Raw genomic sequence first — 12,508 nt, forward strand, 5'->3', positions numbered from 1 at the left:
CCTCCCCTCCGCGGCCGCTGCGCCCACCGGACTGCAGGCTGGACCGGCCGCCGCCGCCCTCGTGATTTATCTGGATTTTTAATTGGAAAAAATTTGCGAATTAATTGATTTCAGGAACTTGCCAATTAACATTGTAATTGGGTGCGTGATAAATTCCCAAGGAGCGTGTCAGCTCCCTCCGGGCTGAGGGCGCCGCAGAGCCCGGGTAGCGCGCGCGGGGAGGGCCCCAGCCTTGGCTGCCCTTGCCCCGCCCCTGCCCGCTGTCCGGGAGGCAGGAGGAGAGCAGCGGAAGTTGGGAAAAGATGTGGCACCTGGGCTCCTGAGACTCCTCCCTCCTCTGTCCCTGCACGGGCTCCCTGAGCCGAATGGGACCTTTGACCAGTCATTTCACAGGTGGGGAAACTGAGTCCTGCAGGAGGGCAGAGCTTGGGTGTGCCTGGGCATCCCCCATCAACATGTGGCCACAGCCTTCCTCCCCAGCTCTCCAATCCTCTCCTTTCCCTTCCACTTCATGTTCCCTTCTCCCTGCTCCCCTCCCTTCTTCTTCTCTTCCAACTTTCCCCTTCCTTCTCTAACCCCGCCTTTGCCTCTGCTCTCCCACCCCTCCCACAGCTTAGCTGGGAGTCTGTGGATGCTGCTGCAGGGTGCCTGTCCAACACTTGGGACGCCTCCCTCCGTCCCTGCCACATGGCTGCTCCCCCAGGTCTTCAGGATGGGCCTTGTGTTGTGCCTTCTGCCTCCCTTTGCCCAACAGCACCGAGCAGCAACGTCCCCCCAACCCCGCCCCCCCCGCAGGCTGCCATTTCAGACACAGCTGAGGACTCACACAGAGAAGCAGGGACCTCCCGGCTCCCCAACTAGGGCTGACTGGTTTTTACAGACACGGGCAGACATGAGTACATGACATACAGACACCCGTACACCCCCATATTACAGCACACACCGATATGCTCACACGCACAAACACATGCTCATTCCCTCAGGTCCATGGGCGCACAGACACCTACAGGAAGAAGAGTCAGAACTCCTGTTGGCAAAGCACTTCTACTTTTCAAAGTATTTTTACATTCAAGATCCGAGGCTGTGTCCACACACCCTCCTTCAGCCCGGCCTCCCTTTCTCAGTTCTGCACAGGAGTGCAAACAGACCCCAGGACTCCGCTAGTTAGAACAAGGAGGGCAAAGTTAGATTAAGGACAGATTGTTGGGGGCTTTCAGGCCTGGAGGGTTGTCCTAGATACATTGGGGAGTCAGAATATTGGTTAGCCGCAAGAAACTTGACCAGATTGCGGAAGTGTAGGAAAATCACTCTGCAGGCCAGTGTGGGGCATGCATTGGGGGTAGAAGCTGGGAGGCAAATGAGGAGGTTGGGCAGGGTCTGCGGGACAGATGATGAGCTGACCCACTGACCTGGGACAATGGCAGTGGCTGTGGAAACAGAGAAGTGGGAATGATGAGAGACTGGTGGAGGAAGAGAACTTAGGTGATTACTCACAGGGTACTTACTAGAAGAGCTTTCTGACCTGGCTGACCAGAAGGGTGATCACGGCAGAGAAGCAAATTTCTGAGGAAAGGAGGAGACAATGAGGGTTCCGGGCATGCTAAGCCTAAGATGTCTCTGAGATGGTGATGGGGTAGAGACTGGATGTGTGCAGACAGACAGGCAGCAACATACAGGGGAGCTGAAGATTGGAGGGTGGTGGGAAGTGGCCCCCAGACTTCTCTGTGGCCCTCAGGCAGGAGTTTCCACCCAGAGAAAGGAAAGAGCAATAGACATGGAGAGATGGCACAGAGCTGCAACTGAGGTGTGGCTTGGTGAGGCCTGAGCCTGGGGACCTTTCCTGGTAGGCTTCCAAAGCCACTTTGAGATCTGGCCTCTAGGATGGGAAGCCAGCTCTCTGGTCAGTGCTTTGAAAGTGCTGAAAGGAGCCATAGGGAGGCTGGGTGACTCTAGAGAGGCGGGGTATGGAGATGGCAGTGCCCCCACCCCCACTTAAGCCTTATTTAAGGCCGGCCTCGGTGTTTGGTTGGGTAATGAACTAGATAAACAATTCCCCAAATAGATTAAAACGAAGTGTAACTTACAAAGGCGGCTGGTGATGATGGTTTATTCCCGGGCAGCACACCATTTCTTTATTTCCAAGGATAATTCAGTGTAAATCACCTTAATTAAAAGTGTCAGCCCAGCCCATGAATATTGTACTTAGGAACGCGCTTCCTGGGTCCCAGTTATAATTTAAAACCCATGGATCACTAGGCAGCGAGTGACTGAGAAGGGAGGAAATCGTTGGGGGCGGGCTGTGGAAACAGGGAGGGACGGAAGGCAGAGGAGCGGGTAGGCTGGGCAGAGCCAGTCTGCCTGTAGCTCCGGGGCTCAGACCTCCCCTTTCGGTGGCAGACTTTTCACCAGACTCCTGTCCTTGGGGGACCAAGCACCGTGGGAGGTAATCAGGTTGTTGCCAGAAGGGTAGGGTGGGGTGGGGGCACTTGTTCAGAGAGAGGGAAGGAGCCTGAGGCAGGATCAGTCCAACTTAAGGGGAGGGGAAGAGTATTGGCAAAGGGAGAGGCTGGACATTCTCACCCTAGATATCCTCATTTCTAATCACCAGCAGAGTAAACTAAAGCCCAGAGTCAGTGGGATGTTCCCAAAGTAGACACAGAAAAAGAACTCCAAGCTCTGTCCTCTAGCCTAACCCCTGAGTATCTTCGGGAAGCTGTGTGAGCCATGGAAAAGCAGCACTTTGGACTCGGTCTGACAGGAACCCAAATCCCTAAACCCTACATGGACTGTGTGAACACACAGAGGTGTCGCTTAACCTCTGTGAGTGAACTCTGTGAAGTTTTTGTGAAGATTAAATTGAGAACACATATGAAATACCTGGCCCATACCTGCTAGACCCGTCCCACGCAATTGGCGCACAATCATTGCCCACTCTTTCCTTTTCGGTCCCAACCTGATCCTGCTCAGACAAAGCTCAGACCTCAGGCCAGGGGTTCCGTGAGAACACTGTTACACAGTAGCTGCCTCATTTCTGTACCTGTCCAGACACAGGTGCAATGGGATGTCAGTCCTTGTTGACTGAGTGAAGGAAGGCTCAAAGCCACGAAGTCACCAGCTCGTTGCTCCTCAGGAGCAGCCCAGTTTCCTCTCTGTATCCCAGTTGCCTAGATCAGGGCCTGGCAGGGAGCAGGAATACAGGGGCTGTTCAGGAACCAAATGGAACTGAGTGGAACCTGGTCAGGCTGTCCTTCCCAGGCTGGGATGCCCGCACCGTGTGATCACCCAGACGGACGACTCTGCGTTTACACGCACGCTGCCGCTGAGCCACGTGGCCTCTGCACTCTGATGCCTGTGTCTGTGTGGGGGTGTGTCCACACGTGTCCGCATGAGGATCTGGGTGCATGTCCGTGCATGTGGGTGTCTGCATCTATGCAAGTATTTCTGTGGATGTTGGTGCCTGAGCAGCTCTTCACCCAGGTCTGGGTGACTGTTGTGAATGGGTCTTTATTCACAATATGTTGAGCCTCTGGGGGTGACCACATGGGTCTGAGTGGCTGTTGACAGAATTACAGACAGTGGATACGTGTGTATTTGCCTTCATAACAGGGTTTCTCAACCTCAGCACTATTGACATTTGGGGCCAGATGACTCTTCGTTTCGAGGGGCTGTCCCATACATTGTAGGATGTTACTATCTATCCACCAGACGCCAGTAGCAAACTCCCTGCCCCCAGAGATGACGATCAGAAAGGTCTCCAGACATGTCCCCTGGGGGACCACGAGGACTCACCTGAATCTGCCTAAGCCTTTGCTCACATACTGGGTGTGTCTATATCCGACCCTGTGGGTATTCCCTGTGGGCCCCACGCATTCTGCCTCGGGTGTGTGTCTGTGTGTCTTCTGTGCCTACGGATGGCTCTGTGGGTGTTCTCTACCTGCGTAGCTTGTACGCGTCTGTGCAGGGACATGCATGTATGTGTGTGTGTGTGAGTGCACGTGCATGAATGTGTGAGCACAGATGTGGTGAGCACAGTGGGGGCAGCAGGGAGGGAGGGACAGGAACAGGGATATTAATGTTTCTGAAGTGGATCTGATTTGATACGTCTTGTTCCATTGTCAGCATCTGTTTAGCAGGGATTTGTAATACTTTGTGGCTCTGGATCACTCATGCTTAGCGCGGGATGTGGCCTTGCATACCAATTTTGTTATTAAACACAGTCCTCGCCTCCCCCACAGCCCATCCATCACCTCCCGCCCCCGCCCCCGCCTGCTCCGAGCCGCCCACCATATTTCAGGGCCCAGCTCCCGCCCGCCTGCCGTGCCCGATGCCGGAGGGCCTGGGGCTGACAAATTGAATCAGGGGGAGATCATTCCTGGCCTAACGCAGTTTGCAGCATGTTGGAGGGAGAATTGACAAGAGCCATGTCAGCTCCATCACCCCAATCCCATAGGAGCTAAGAGCAGGCTGGGGACAGGAGGTGGAGGGAAGGGGGCATCCAGCACATGCAGAATCCTCAGGGCTGATACCAGGAGTCAGGTAAAGCCCCTTTCCTCAGATTCAGGAGGGAGCCTAAAAGGTCTAGTGTCTATGCTCCCCTCCCAGGGGCCAGCTCTTGCCACTGGTCCCCGATGGAGGCTGAGCTAGTCAGGGTCAGCTGGGGTTGAATGGCCTTGGTAGAGCTTGGCTGCACGGGGCTGGGCTAAGCTAGCTGTGCCTTCTCTTTTGGGGTCTTCTTGCTATTCTTCTCTTGCATGCCCCGGGCAGCAAGTGGGATGGTCACCCTGTTTTCTTCTTTCTTGGCAGCAAGAACCCCCTTCTGAAGGATGCCATAGCTCCAGGCACCCCCAAGGTAGGTGGACAACTGTGTGTTTTGCTCCTACCCATCCTAACCTAAGCCTACCCATAACTAATTCCTCTTGAGGAAAAGGAGTTCTTCCTGGATCCCCAACTGTCTCCAGGGTTTGATTGTCAGCCTGAGGCCAAGGGCTTCCCTGTGTGCTTGAGTGTGTGTGTGTGTGTGTGTGTGTGTGTGCGCACGCACGCATGTGTATGTAGTCTGAGTGTAAGCCAGGGTATGTTCATCTGACTTCTTCCTCTTCTAGTCAGGACAGGGGTCAAAGCTAAGAATGACCTGGGGGCATAGGGGACTTAGCCACTAAGACTCAGAGGAGGAAGTTGAGCTGTTGCAGGTAAAGAAAAATACAGAAGTGCAGGTCAAGACAGAGAGTGCACAGGCCTTCGAAGCCAGGCCATGGTATGTGTGTGTGTGCACGTGTGTGTATGTGTGTGTGTACTTTGTCCTGAGCGCAGCAGGGAGTCAGGGAGGATGCTGGGCTCATCTGGGGAGACAGTCTGCCCCCTCTAATCAGACACTATGGGAGAGAGGTTTGAGAGCAACAGACGGAGAAAGGAAAAATGAAGGGCAAGCACCTCGCACGAAGGAGGGGCCAGAGAAGACAGCATAATGACATGATTTGTACCAAGAACTCCCATACGTGGCCCTAGAGGTGGATGGTACTGCTTCCTCAAAGGTAATCATTTTGAGGGAGTGGGGACCTGGGGAGAAAAACTAGACCCTACTGAGTGTCCCCTTCCTCACCCTCAGTAAGGCACCATCCTTTCTTAAGAGTTCTCAAAATGACTCGTAAAGGCAGGAATCCCTGGTCCTTTTTATAGGGAGTGAGGAGTGCGTGTTAAAGCTTCAGTAATGGATGAAATCAGTCAGGAGGAGTGCACAGAGAAATTAGAGCAAAAGCCAAGAACAGACTCTGGGGCTCCCTGCACTGGGGGGTCAAGATAAGATACGGGCACCAGGAAAAGGGCAGAGGAGGAACAGTCACAAGTTAGGAAGGGCCCAGGAGAGCCCAGACTCCTAGGGGAAAAAAGTTCCAAAACGTACGGGGTGGTCAGCAGTCGAAGAGAGGAAGTCTGGAGAAGGGGGCCATTGCATTGAGAAGTCTTAAAGGCACTGGTGACATCTGAGAGGGTAGTTTGGAGAAAAGGAGAAGGGGTGGGAGTGGATTCTGCACCTTCATTCAGGAAATCACTCAACACAGAAAGTTGGACAGAGGCGGGGCAGGGACAGATGTAGGCCCTGCCCAAGGAAGCAAAGCCCTCCGGCCTTTAAGAGAAAAGGTGGGGGTTGCCACGCAGCCACGGACCATGCAGGTGGGGAGCCCCGCTCGTGGAGGTTGGCCCCGCCTGTAGCATTCAGTGGTTGTGCTCAAGGAAGGTAGGCCGACCACTGCCACCCGACGCCGGAGTGTGGCTGTCAGGGCTAGACACTGGACCCCAGTGAGGCCTGTGCTCTAAGGACAAACAGATGCCATCCACGTCCATACCTGGACCCGCACAGACGCAGGTGCGTATACAACTGAGGTCAGAAGACTCACACAGGAAGTCTCAAAATACGTGTGGATCCTGCCACCACTGACACAGGCATGTTGATAATCAGACTCAGAGGCGAGGACCCGGGCTCCCCCACTTCCAGATTCATGCTCACGCCCCCAAAGCTGACCATTTCAGGGTTTAGGTCCTGCCTGTGGCGGAAGACGCGAGAGGTAGAAGGTTCAAGCCAGAGACTGAGGGGGGGGGGAGAAGGAGGAGGGAGGGAGGAGGAGGAGAGGGCGAGGGGGCCTGAGACAAGATTGATGGCCTCATTGCCATTAAGAAAAAAATTAGCCGGTGGCGGCTATCATATTAAAGGGTGAAGAAGCCGTGAATTATTTTCTTAAAGATCTTATCGCTTACAATGATAATTTTACCTTCCAAAAGGCCACTTTTAATGAGGCGAAGAGCCAGGCAAAAAGTCATGATTTAATGCCGGGATTTTTTTTTCAAAACACATTTTACTGCTTTTTGGTCCATGTTTAAAAAGCGCCAGTGACCTTTTTTTATTCTGCTTGCCCCAGGTGTAATGCTGGGGCCTCTCAGGGCTTCTAACCTAGAGAGAATGAGAGAGAGAGAAAGCACACAAGAGCGAGCTTTCTCGGGGGGGGGGCAGGGACCCCCACATTGTTTCCCCCACCTCAGCATCCTCCCTGGGACCAGAGAAGGAGAAGGACATCGCCTGAAAGCCCACCTCAGCCTGCACTGGGTCTGGCTGGGCGAAGAAAGGGCTCCAAGTTGCAGGCCCTGCCCAGGCTCTTTCCTCCGCCAGCTCTTGGGGACAGGCTGAGTCAGGGAGCCCTGCCAGGCCAGCAGCTGCCCTCCCCTCCCAGGGCCCTTGCCTAAGGATGTGCAGCTTGGCCACCGCATGCGGGTCACATCCTAAGGCTCGGTCGGAGATGAAGGATAAATGGCTGCTCCATCTTTCCCAAATTGCTTTCTTTGGGCTGTCACTGGTGATTTGGCATGGTTTCTAGGCTGGGGAGGCCTCCTAGGGAATTGTATGCTTCCGGCTCCGAGCTGTGCAGGCTGGAGAGGGTGGGGGAAGGAAGTAGGAATTGCTTTCAGGCCTCCAGGCCCCCGTTTGCAGCTGAACAGGCCTTGGCAAAAGCCGGCTGAACGTGCCATGCGGTATTTAGAATTGTGGCACTCGCACACAATGTAAAGCAGACAGTTTATTAATCTAAACTGCAGGCGCATGTAGGAGAGGCCGCACAGGACTGACGTGGGGGGGTGAGTTCTGCTGGGGTTCTTGCTGGGGTCACTGCCGCAGCGCAAGGATAAATGGACCCAGTGTACATCCCTAGCGGGAAACTCATACACACTATTTAATTTACTGTCTCCGTAGCAGGGCTGCCGTCAGCCTGTATTAGGGGCAGGCAGAGCAGCAGCTATGTGGCTTTACCCCCAACCCTTCAGGTGGGTCCCTGCTTGCAAAGGGAGAACAAAGCATGTATCATCTCAGCCCACTGGGAGTGGGCAGGGAGTCATGCCCCACTGGGGCAGAGATTACCTGGAGTCTGGGAGGTTTGGACCCTTTTGGAGGTCTCTACCCACTCCTAGAATCAAGTCACACCCTCGTCTCCCACAGCCACACCCCTGGGGCCCTAACACCTGCCTGCCTTCAGAGTCCCAAGAGTGGCCGAGACTACCCCTCTGCCTTCCTCTCTGCCCGTCTCCCCAGAGCTCCATTGGACTGGGGACTCAAGGGGACTGACTGACTGCAGGTCTCCTTTGGCCTGAGGCGACATGTCCTTTTTCTTCTTCCAGTCCCTCCTGTTGTCTGCTTCCATCAAGAGAGAAGGAGAGTCTCCAACAGCGTCACCACACTCCTCCGCCACTGACGACCTGCACCACTCAGACAGATACCAGGTGAGTGCGGGGTGGGTGAGCGTCAGAAGGAAGCTCACGTGGATGAGAGCTTAGAGGGGACTGCCTGGGGTTAACTCCTCCCCTCCTTGAAACTGTATTTGGTTCCCTCTGCGTCCAGTGCCCCTGACTGAACCTAGAAGGCATAGGTGTCAGGGAATGGGCCTTCAACAGATGGGTTTTAAAGAGTGATGCCAAGGTCACCTGGGTTCTGGTGGGCTCTGAGCACGTCTGAAGCATCCCGTTCATCAAGACGTATCCTATGTGGTTTCGTTTCATGAGGGACTCAGAGACATAGCCCCAAATCCCCTAAAGACTTCAGACTTCAAAACCAGGATCCCTTGAGCAAATAACTATTCAATCCTGCCAAACCTTGGTATCAGACCCAGAGAGAGGCAGGCAGACATTGCTTGTGAGTGCCTTCGGCAAACAGGAAGGGAGTAATCACACAGTCCCAAAGATCACAGCAAGAGGGGGCCTGAGGGTAACATCCTAGCTCTATATGGATCTCCTTTGTGATAGGAAAGAGAAAGAACTCCCCCAGAAGCATCTGTCTGAAGAGAGACAAGAGTCCTGCCCTTGGGAGCCCTAGTCAGATGGAAGAAAACAGGGCCCTGCTCCAAGAAACATTTGTCTAAAAGGCATTAGGGCTTCTCAGGGAGCCCCGGTGTGAAAGGAGAAAACAGCTCTGACTCAGAGCCCTGATCTGATGTGGAAAGACAAGGCAGCAGGGACCTATAATCCCAGATAGAGGGCCTGGGTCACTGCTGGCACACAGGAAGCCTTTGTTGGAATTAGAGATGTTCTCCTTGGGCCCCCTTTCCTCCCAAATGATACAACCTGGCATCAGGGTACAGGGCTTAGGGAAGGGAGTGGACACCAACCTCCATGGGCATCTCCTGTGCTGGATGTCTCTATATGGGACTCAAACTGCATAGCCCAAAGTGAGCCCTGGGGAAGGATCCCCACTCGCATAAACCTCAGTTCGAGAAAGGCAGCCCAGTCCAGCCCCTGGGAAACACTGCTCTCACCCAGACAACCCTAGTGTAAGTGGAGAAATGACCCAACCCCAGGGAATTCTGGTCTGCTGGGAGACAAGGCTCTGTACCAGAGAGTCCACTCCAAAGGGATGGATGGAGCCCTACCCTTACAGGGCATCCCGCCACCTTCTCTACTGTAGTCACAGCATTCAGCCTCAGTACCTGCCGAACTAGGAAAAGAACTACCACTGGGCAAAGGCACAGCACCGAGGTCTTCTGTGATTTAAGTTCAACTCGTATTTCCAGCTGCCATTCCTGCTACTGCCCTCCATGGAATTAATGCCAACCACTCCCTCCCTGATTGTGCCATCCCATTCTTGCCTGCATACTTTTACATATGCTATTTCTTCTAGTGGGACAATTTTACCCCACCCCATCACATTTCTATTTATCCTTCAATATCCTGCCCTAATACCATCTCCTCCAGGAAGCCTTTCTGGATTAAGCAATCTCTTCTCATGACCCCTGTATGTCCCTATGATTGCCCTTACCATACTATATTGTGATCACCTGTTTAGCTATGTTTGCATTATTTACTGATGTATAAAAGCCAACTCAAAACTTAGTGGCTTAACACAATGTATTATTTCTCGTGGGTTTTTTTTTCAGTTGACTGGGCCTTTCCTCATTTATGCAGCTCATTCAGCTGGAGGATTGACTAGGCTGGAAAGCCTCACATTCTGGGAGACCAGGATGTCTTGGTTGTCTTCCATGTGGCCTCTTATCCTCCAGTAGGTTAGATCAGCTTCCTTACTTGGCAGTGTCGCACCAAAAGGGCGGAGGCCAAAACTGCAAACCCTCCTGAGGCCTAGACTCTGGAACTCACACATCAACTTGGCAAAACAAGTCACAAAGCTAACCCATAATCAAGGGATGAGGAAATACAGCTCTTGACAGAAGGAGCTGCAAAGAGTTGTGGCCATATTTAATCTATGGCAATGGATTGAGCATGACTGTTTCACTAGACTGGGAGTTCCTCCAAGGCAACGATCTTGTCTCATCCTTCTTTACTCCCTTCCTGTACTCAAACATGCTCAGCCCAGTGTCCTTGCCTTCAAGGTGTTAGATTTGCGATTAAATAATTATAGCCCAGTGTTTTAAGTGCTGTGACAGTTAGAAATAAGTTTCTGGGACAGCACAGTGTAAAGAGGGGCAAATCAGAGCAAGCTTCACGGAAGAGCTAACAAGGGTTTCAGAGGAGAAGTAGGAGTTCACTTTGGCGAACAAAGAAGAAGGTCTGCCATTTCAAGGCAACCCGGTGTGCAAAGGGCATAGAGGTGTAATAACAGAATGATGTATGTGGGGACGCGCTAGCAGTTCAGTTTTGTTAGCACATAAAATACAAAGGGAATTGGTAGTGGGTGATGCTGAAAACACCCCAGGGACTAGCTGGGTATCCCATCCTCTGATCTTCACACAACGCCTGGCGTGTCCTGGCTGGTCAATTATGTTGCAGTTTTTTGTTTTTTGTTTTTTTAATCATCAGACTAGGTCTTGAAAGCAGGAGGTATTGGTTTCTGGTTTGGATTCCCATTCACTTAGCCCCTGCTGGGTTACCTAACCCCCTTAACCACAACCTCATTTTACCCTCATAGCAAGTGTGCAGGCTAGGATTCGTTGCCCCCAATTTATTGCTAAGGACACAGGCCTAGAGAGGGGATGTGACTTTTTTTGGAACACATAAATGATGAGTAACAGAGTCAGAATTTGAACTGTAATCTCTCTGGCCCTGAATCCTTGACTGTTTCCCAGCCCTGCACTGGTCTCAGGGGCTTCCCTCATAAATACCCTTCTCCCCTTCCCACTGATACCTCCCGCATGCTAGACCCTGTGCTAGGTGCCTGGATAGAGATGACCCCACCCCCAGTAGAAGGGACACACATGTAAATAATCACAATTTACAAGATCAGAGGGAAGCCAAGGGATGGTGAAAAATCAGAGGAGGCAACTAACCCAACCTTTGGGGAAAAGTGAAGCCTTCCCACAGTCCTGAAGGGTGAACAACAGTTAATCGAGCAGCAAATATGGAGGCTTGGAGGATAATCTAGTCCAGAGTCCAGAGCATGGAGTGCTCAAAGAACTACAGTTAGCCCTGCAAAGGTACAGTGTCAAGATGGCAAAGGGAGAGAGCAGAAGTGGTAGAAGTCTGAAGAAAGGTCACATAAGGCCTGTACGCCATGCCGCAGATCTCCTAGGTGGAGAACCACTGAAGGATTTAAAGAAGTGGAGTGGGGGAGGGAGAGAGGGTCAATTTTGTACAACGCAAAGATCACATTGTGTGTAGTCTGAAGGATGGCTCGCAGGGAGAGAAACTGAAGACCAGAAGGCCAGATAAGCGACAAATTTTGAGAGCTCACAAGACCATGAACTAGAGCGGTAACATCCAGGACACTGAAGAAACATGCTATGCCAAGCTCTGTGCAGGGCCCTGGGTTCACCCATACGCCTCACACATGGCCCCAACCCTGGAGTGGTCAGTCCACCTTAAAACTTGTATGAGCTACAACGAAGATCGAGATCAAGGTACTTTAACGGGAGGAAAAGATATTATTGCTTAGGCCTGGAAAGATGAGTAAGAGATACACAGAAGTGGAGATGAGAACATTTAAGAGACCTTTAAAGATAAGACTCTCCGGCATCTAAAGTTGGACTGAGTGTGAGGAATGACGGAGGGGGGGGCCAACGATACCTCTCACGTTTCCGGTATGGGCACACCTGAGTGGATGGTGGTATCCACTTCCGAACCGAGCACGCAGGAGGAAAGCGGCTGTTTGGGGGATGTCGAGTTGCGAGTTGGCCGCGTTGGCGGGAGGTGCCTGCAAAACCTCCAGGGGCTGTCCGACAGAGAGCTGAAATGGGAATCCTCGAACAACGGGACTACAGAAAGGCTACGGGCTGGGGGAGGGACAGTATGGGACATGCGGCGGAATCGCCCAGAGGCGACCCGGAATCCACACGCTTCCTCCCTACCAAACCGTTCCCCGCGCGGGAGATTGGGCCCGGGGCCAGGACTGAAGCTCTAGGGCGGAAGGGGGCTGGCAGGGGGCGTGGAGCGGGGTGGGAGGACCTGGCGGCCGCTAAAACTCGGGCGGGTTGGCTTTGCGGACGGTGGGTGGGACCCCAGGGCGGCCCCAGCCGGTTACTACCGGAGTATGAGCAGCTGTTTCCTGGTCCTGGTCCGGCCGCCCCCCTCCCCAATCGTGAACTTTCAA

General features: G+C 53.0%; 1 protein-coding gene and 1 long non-coding RNA gene across 5 annotated transcripts in view; one reads left to right on the forward strand and one right to left on the reverse strand.

The window, feature by feature from the left end:
* LOC117798755 overlaps positions 1-12,354 on the reverse strand; it is a 27,187-nt gene extending 14,833 nt beyond the window's left edge. The window contains exon 1 of the long non-coding RNA XR_004622904.1: positions 11,986-12,354. This is a non-coding gene — a long non-coding RNA (uncharacterized LOC117798755). The remainder of the gene's footprint in view (positions 1-11,985) is intronic.
* Positions 1-12,508, forward strand: part of RNF220 (ring finger protein 220) — a 216,699-nt gene that overhangs the window by 185,360 nt on the left and 18,831 nt on the right. For all 4 annotated transcript variants that reach the window (XM_034651150.1, XM_034651134.1, XM_034651142.1 and 1 more), the window contains exons 3-4: positions 4,804-4,849; positions 8,158-8,259. In XM_034651150.1, coding sequence (XP_034507041.1) covers positions 4,804-4,849; positions 8,158-8,259 — 148 coding nt within the window. The remainder of the gene's footprint in view (positions 1-4,803; positions 4,850-8,157; positions 8,260-12,508) is intronic.

This window comes from Ailuropoda melanoleuca, chromosome 2 (assembly GCF_002007445.2).
Source record: "Ailuropoda melanoleuca isolate Jingjing chromosome 2, ASM200744v2, whole genome shotgun sequence".
Lineage (NCBI taxonomy): Eukaryota > Metazoa > Chordata > Mammalia > Carnivora > Ursidae > Ailuropoda > Ailuropoda melanoleuca.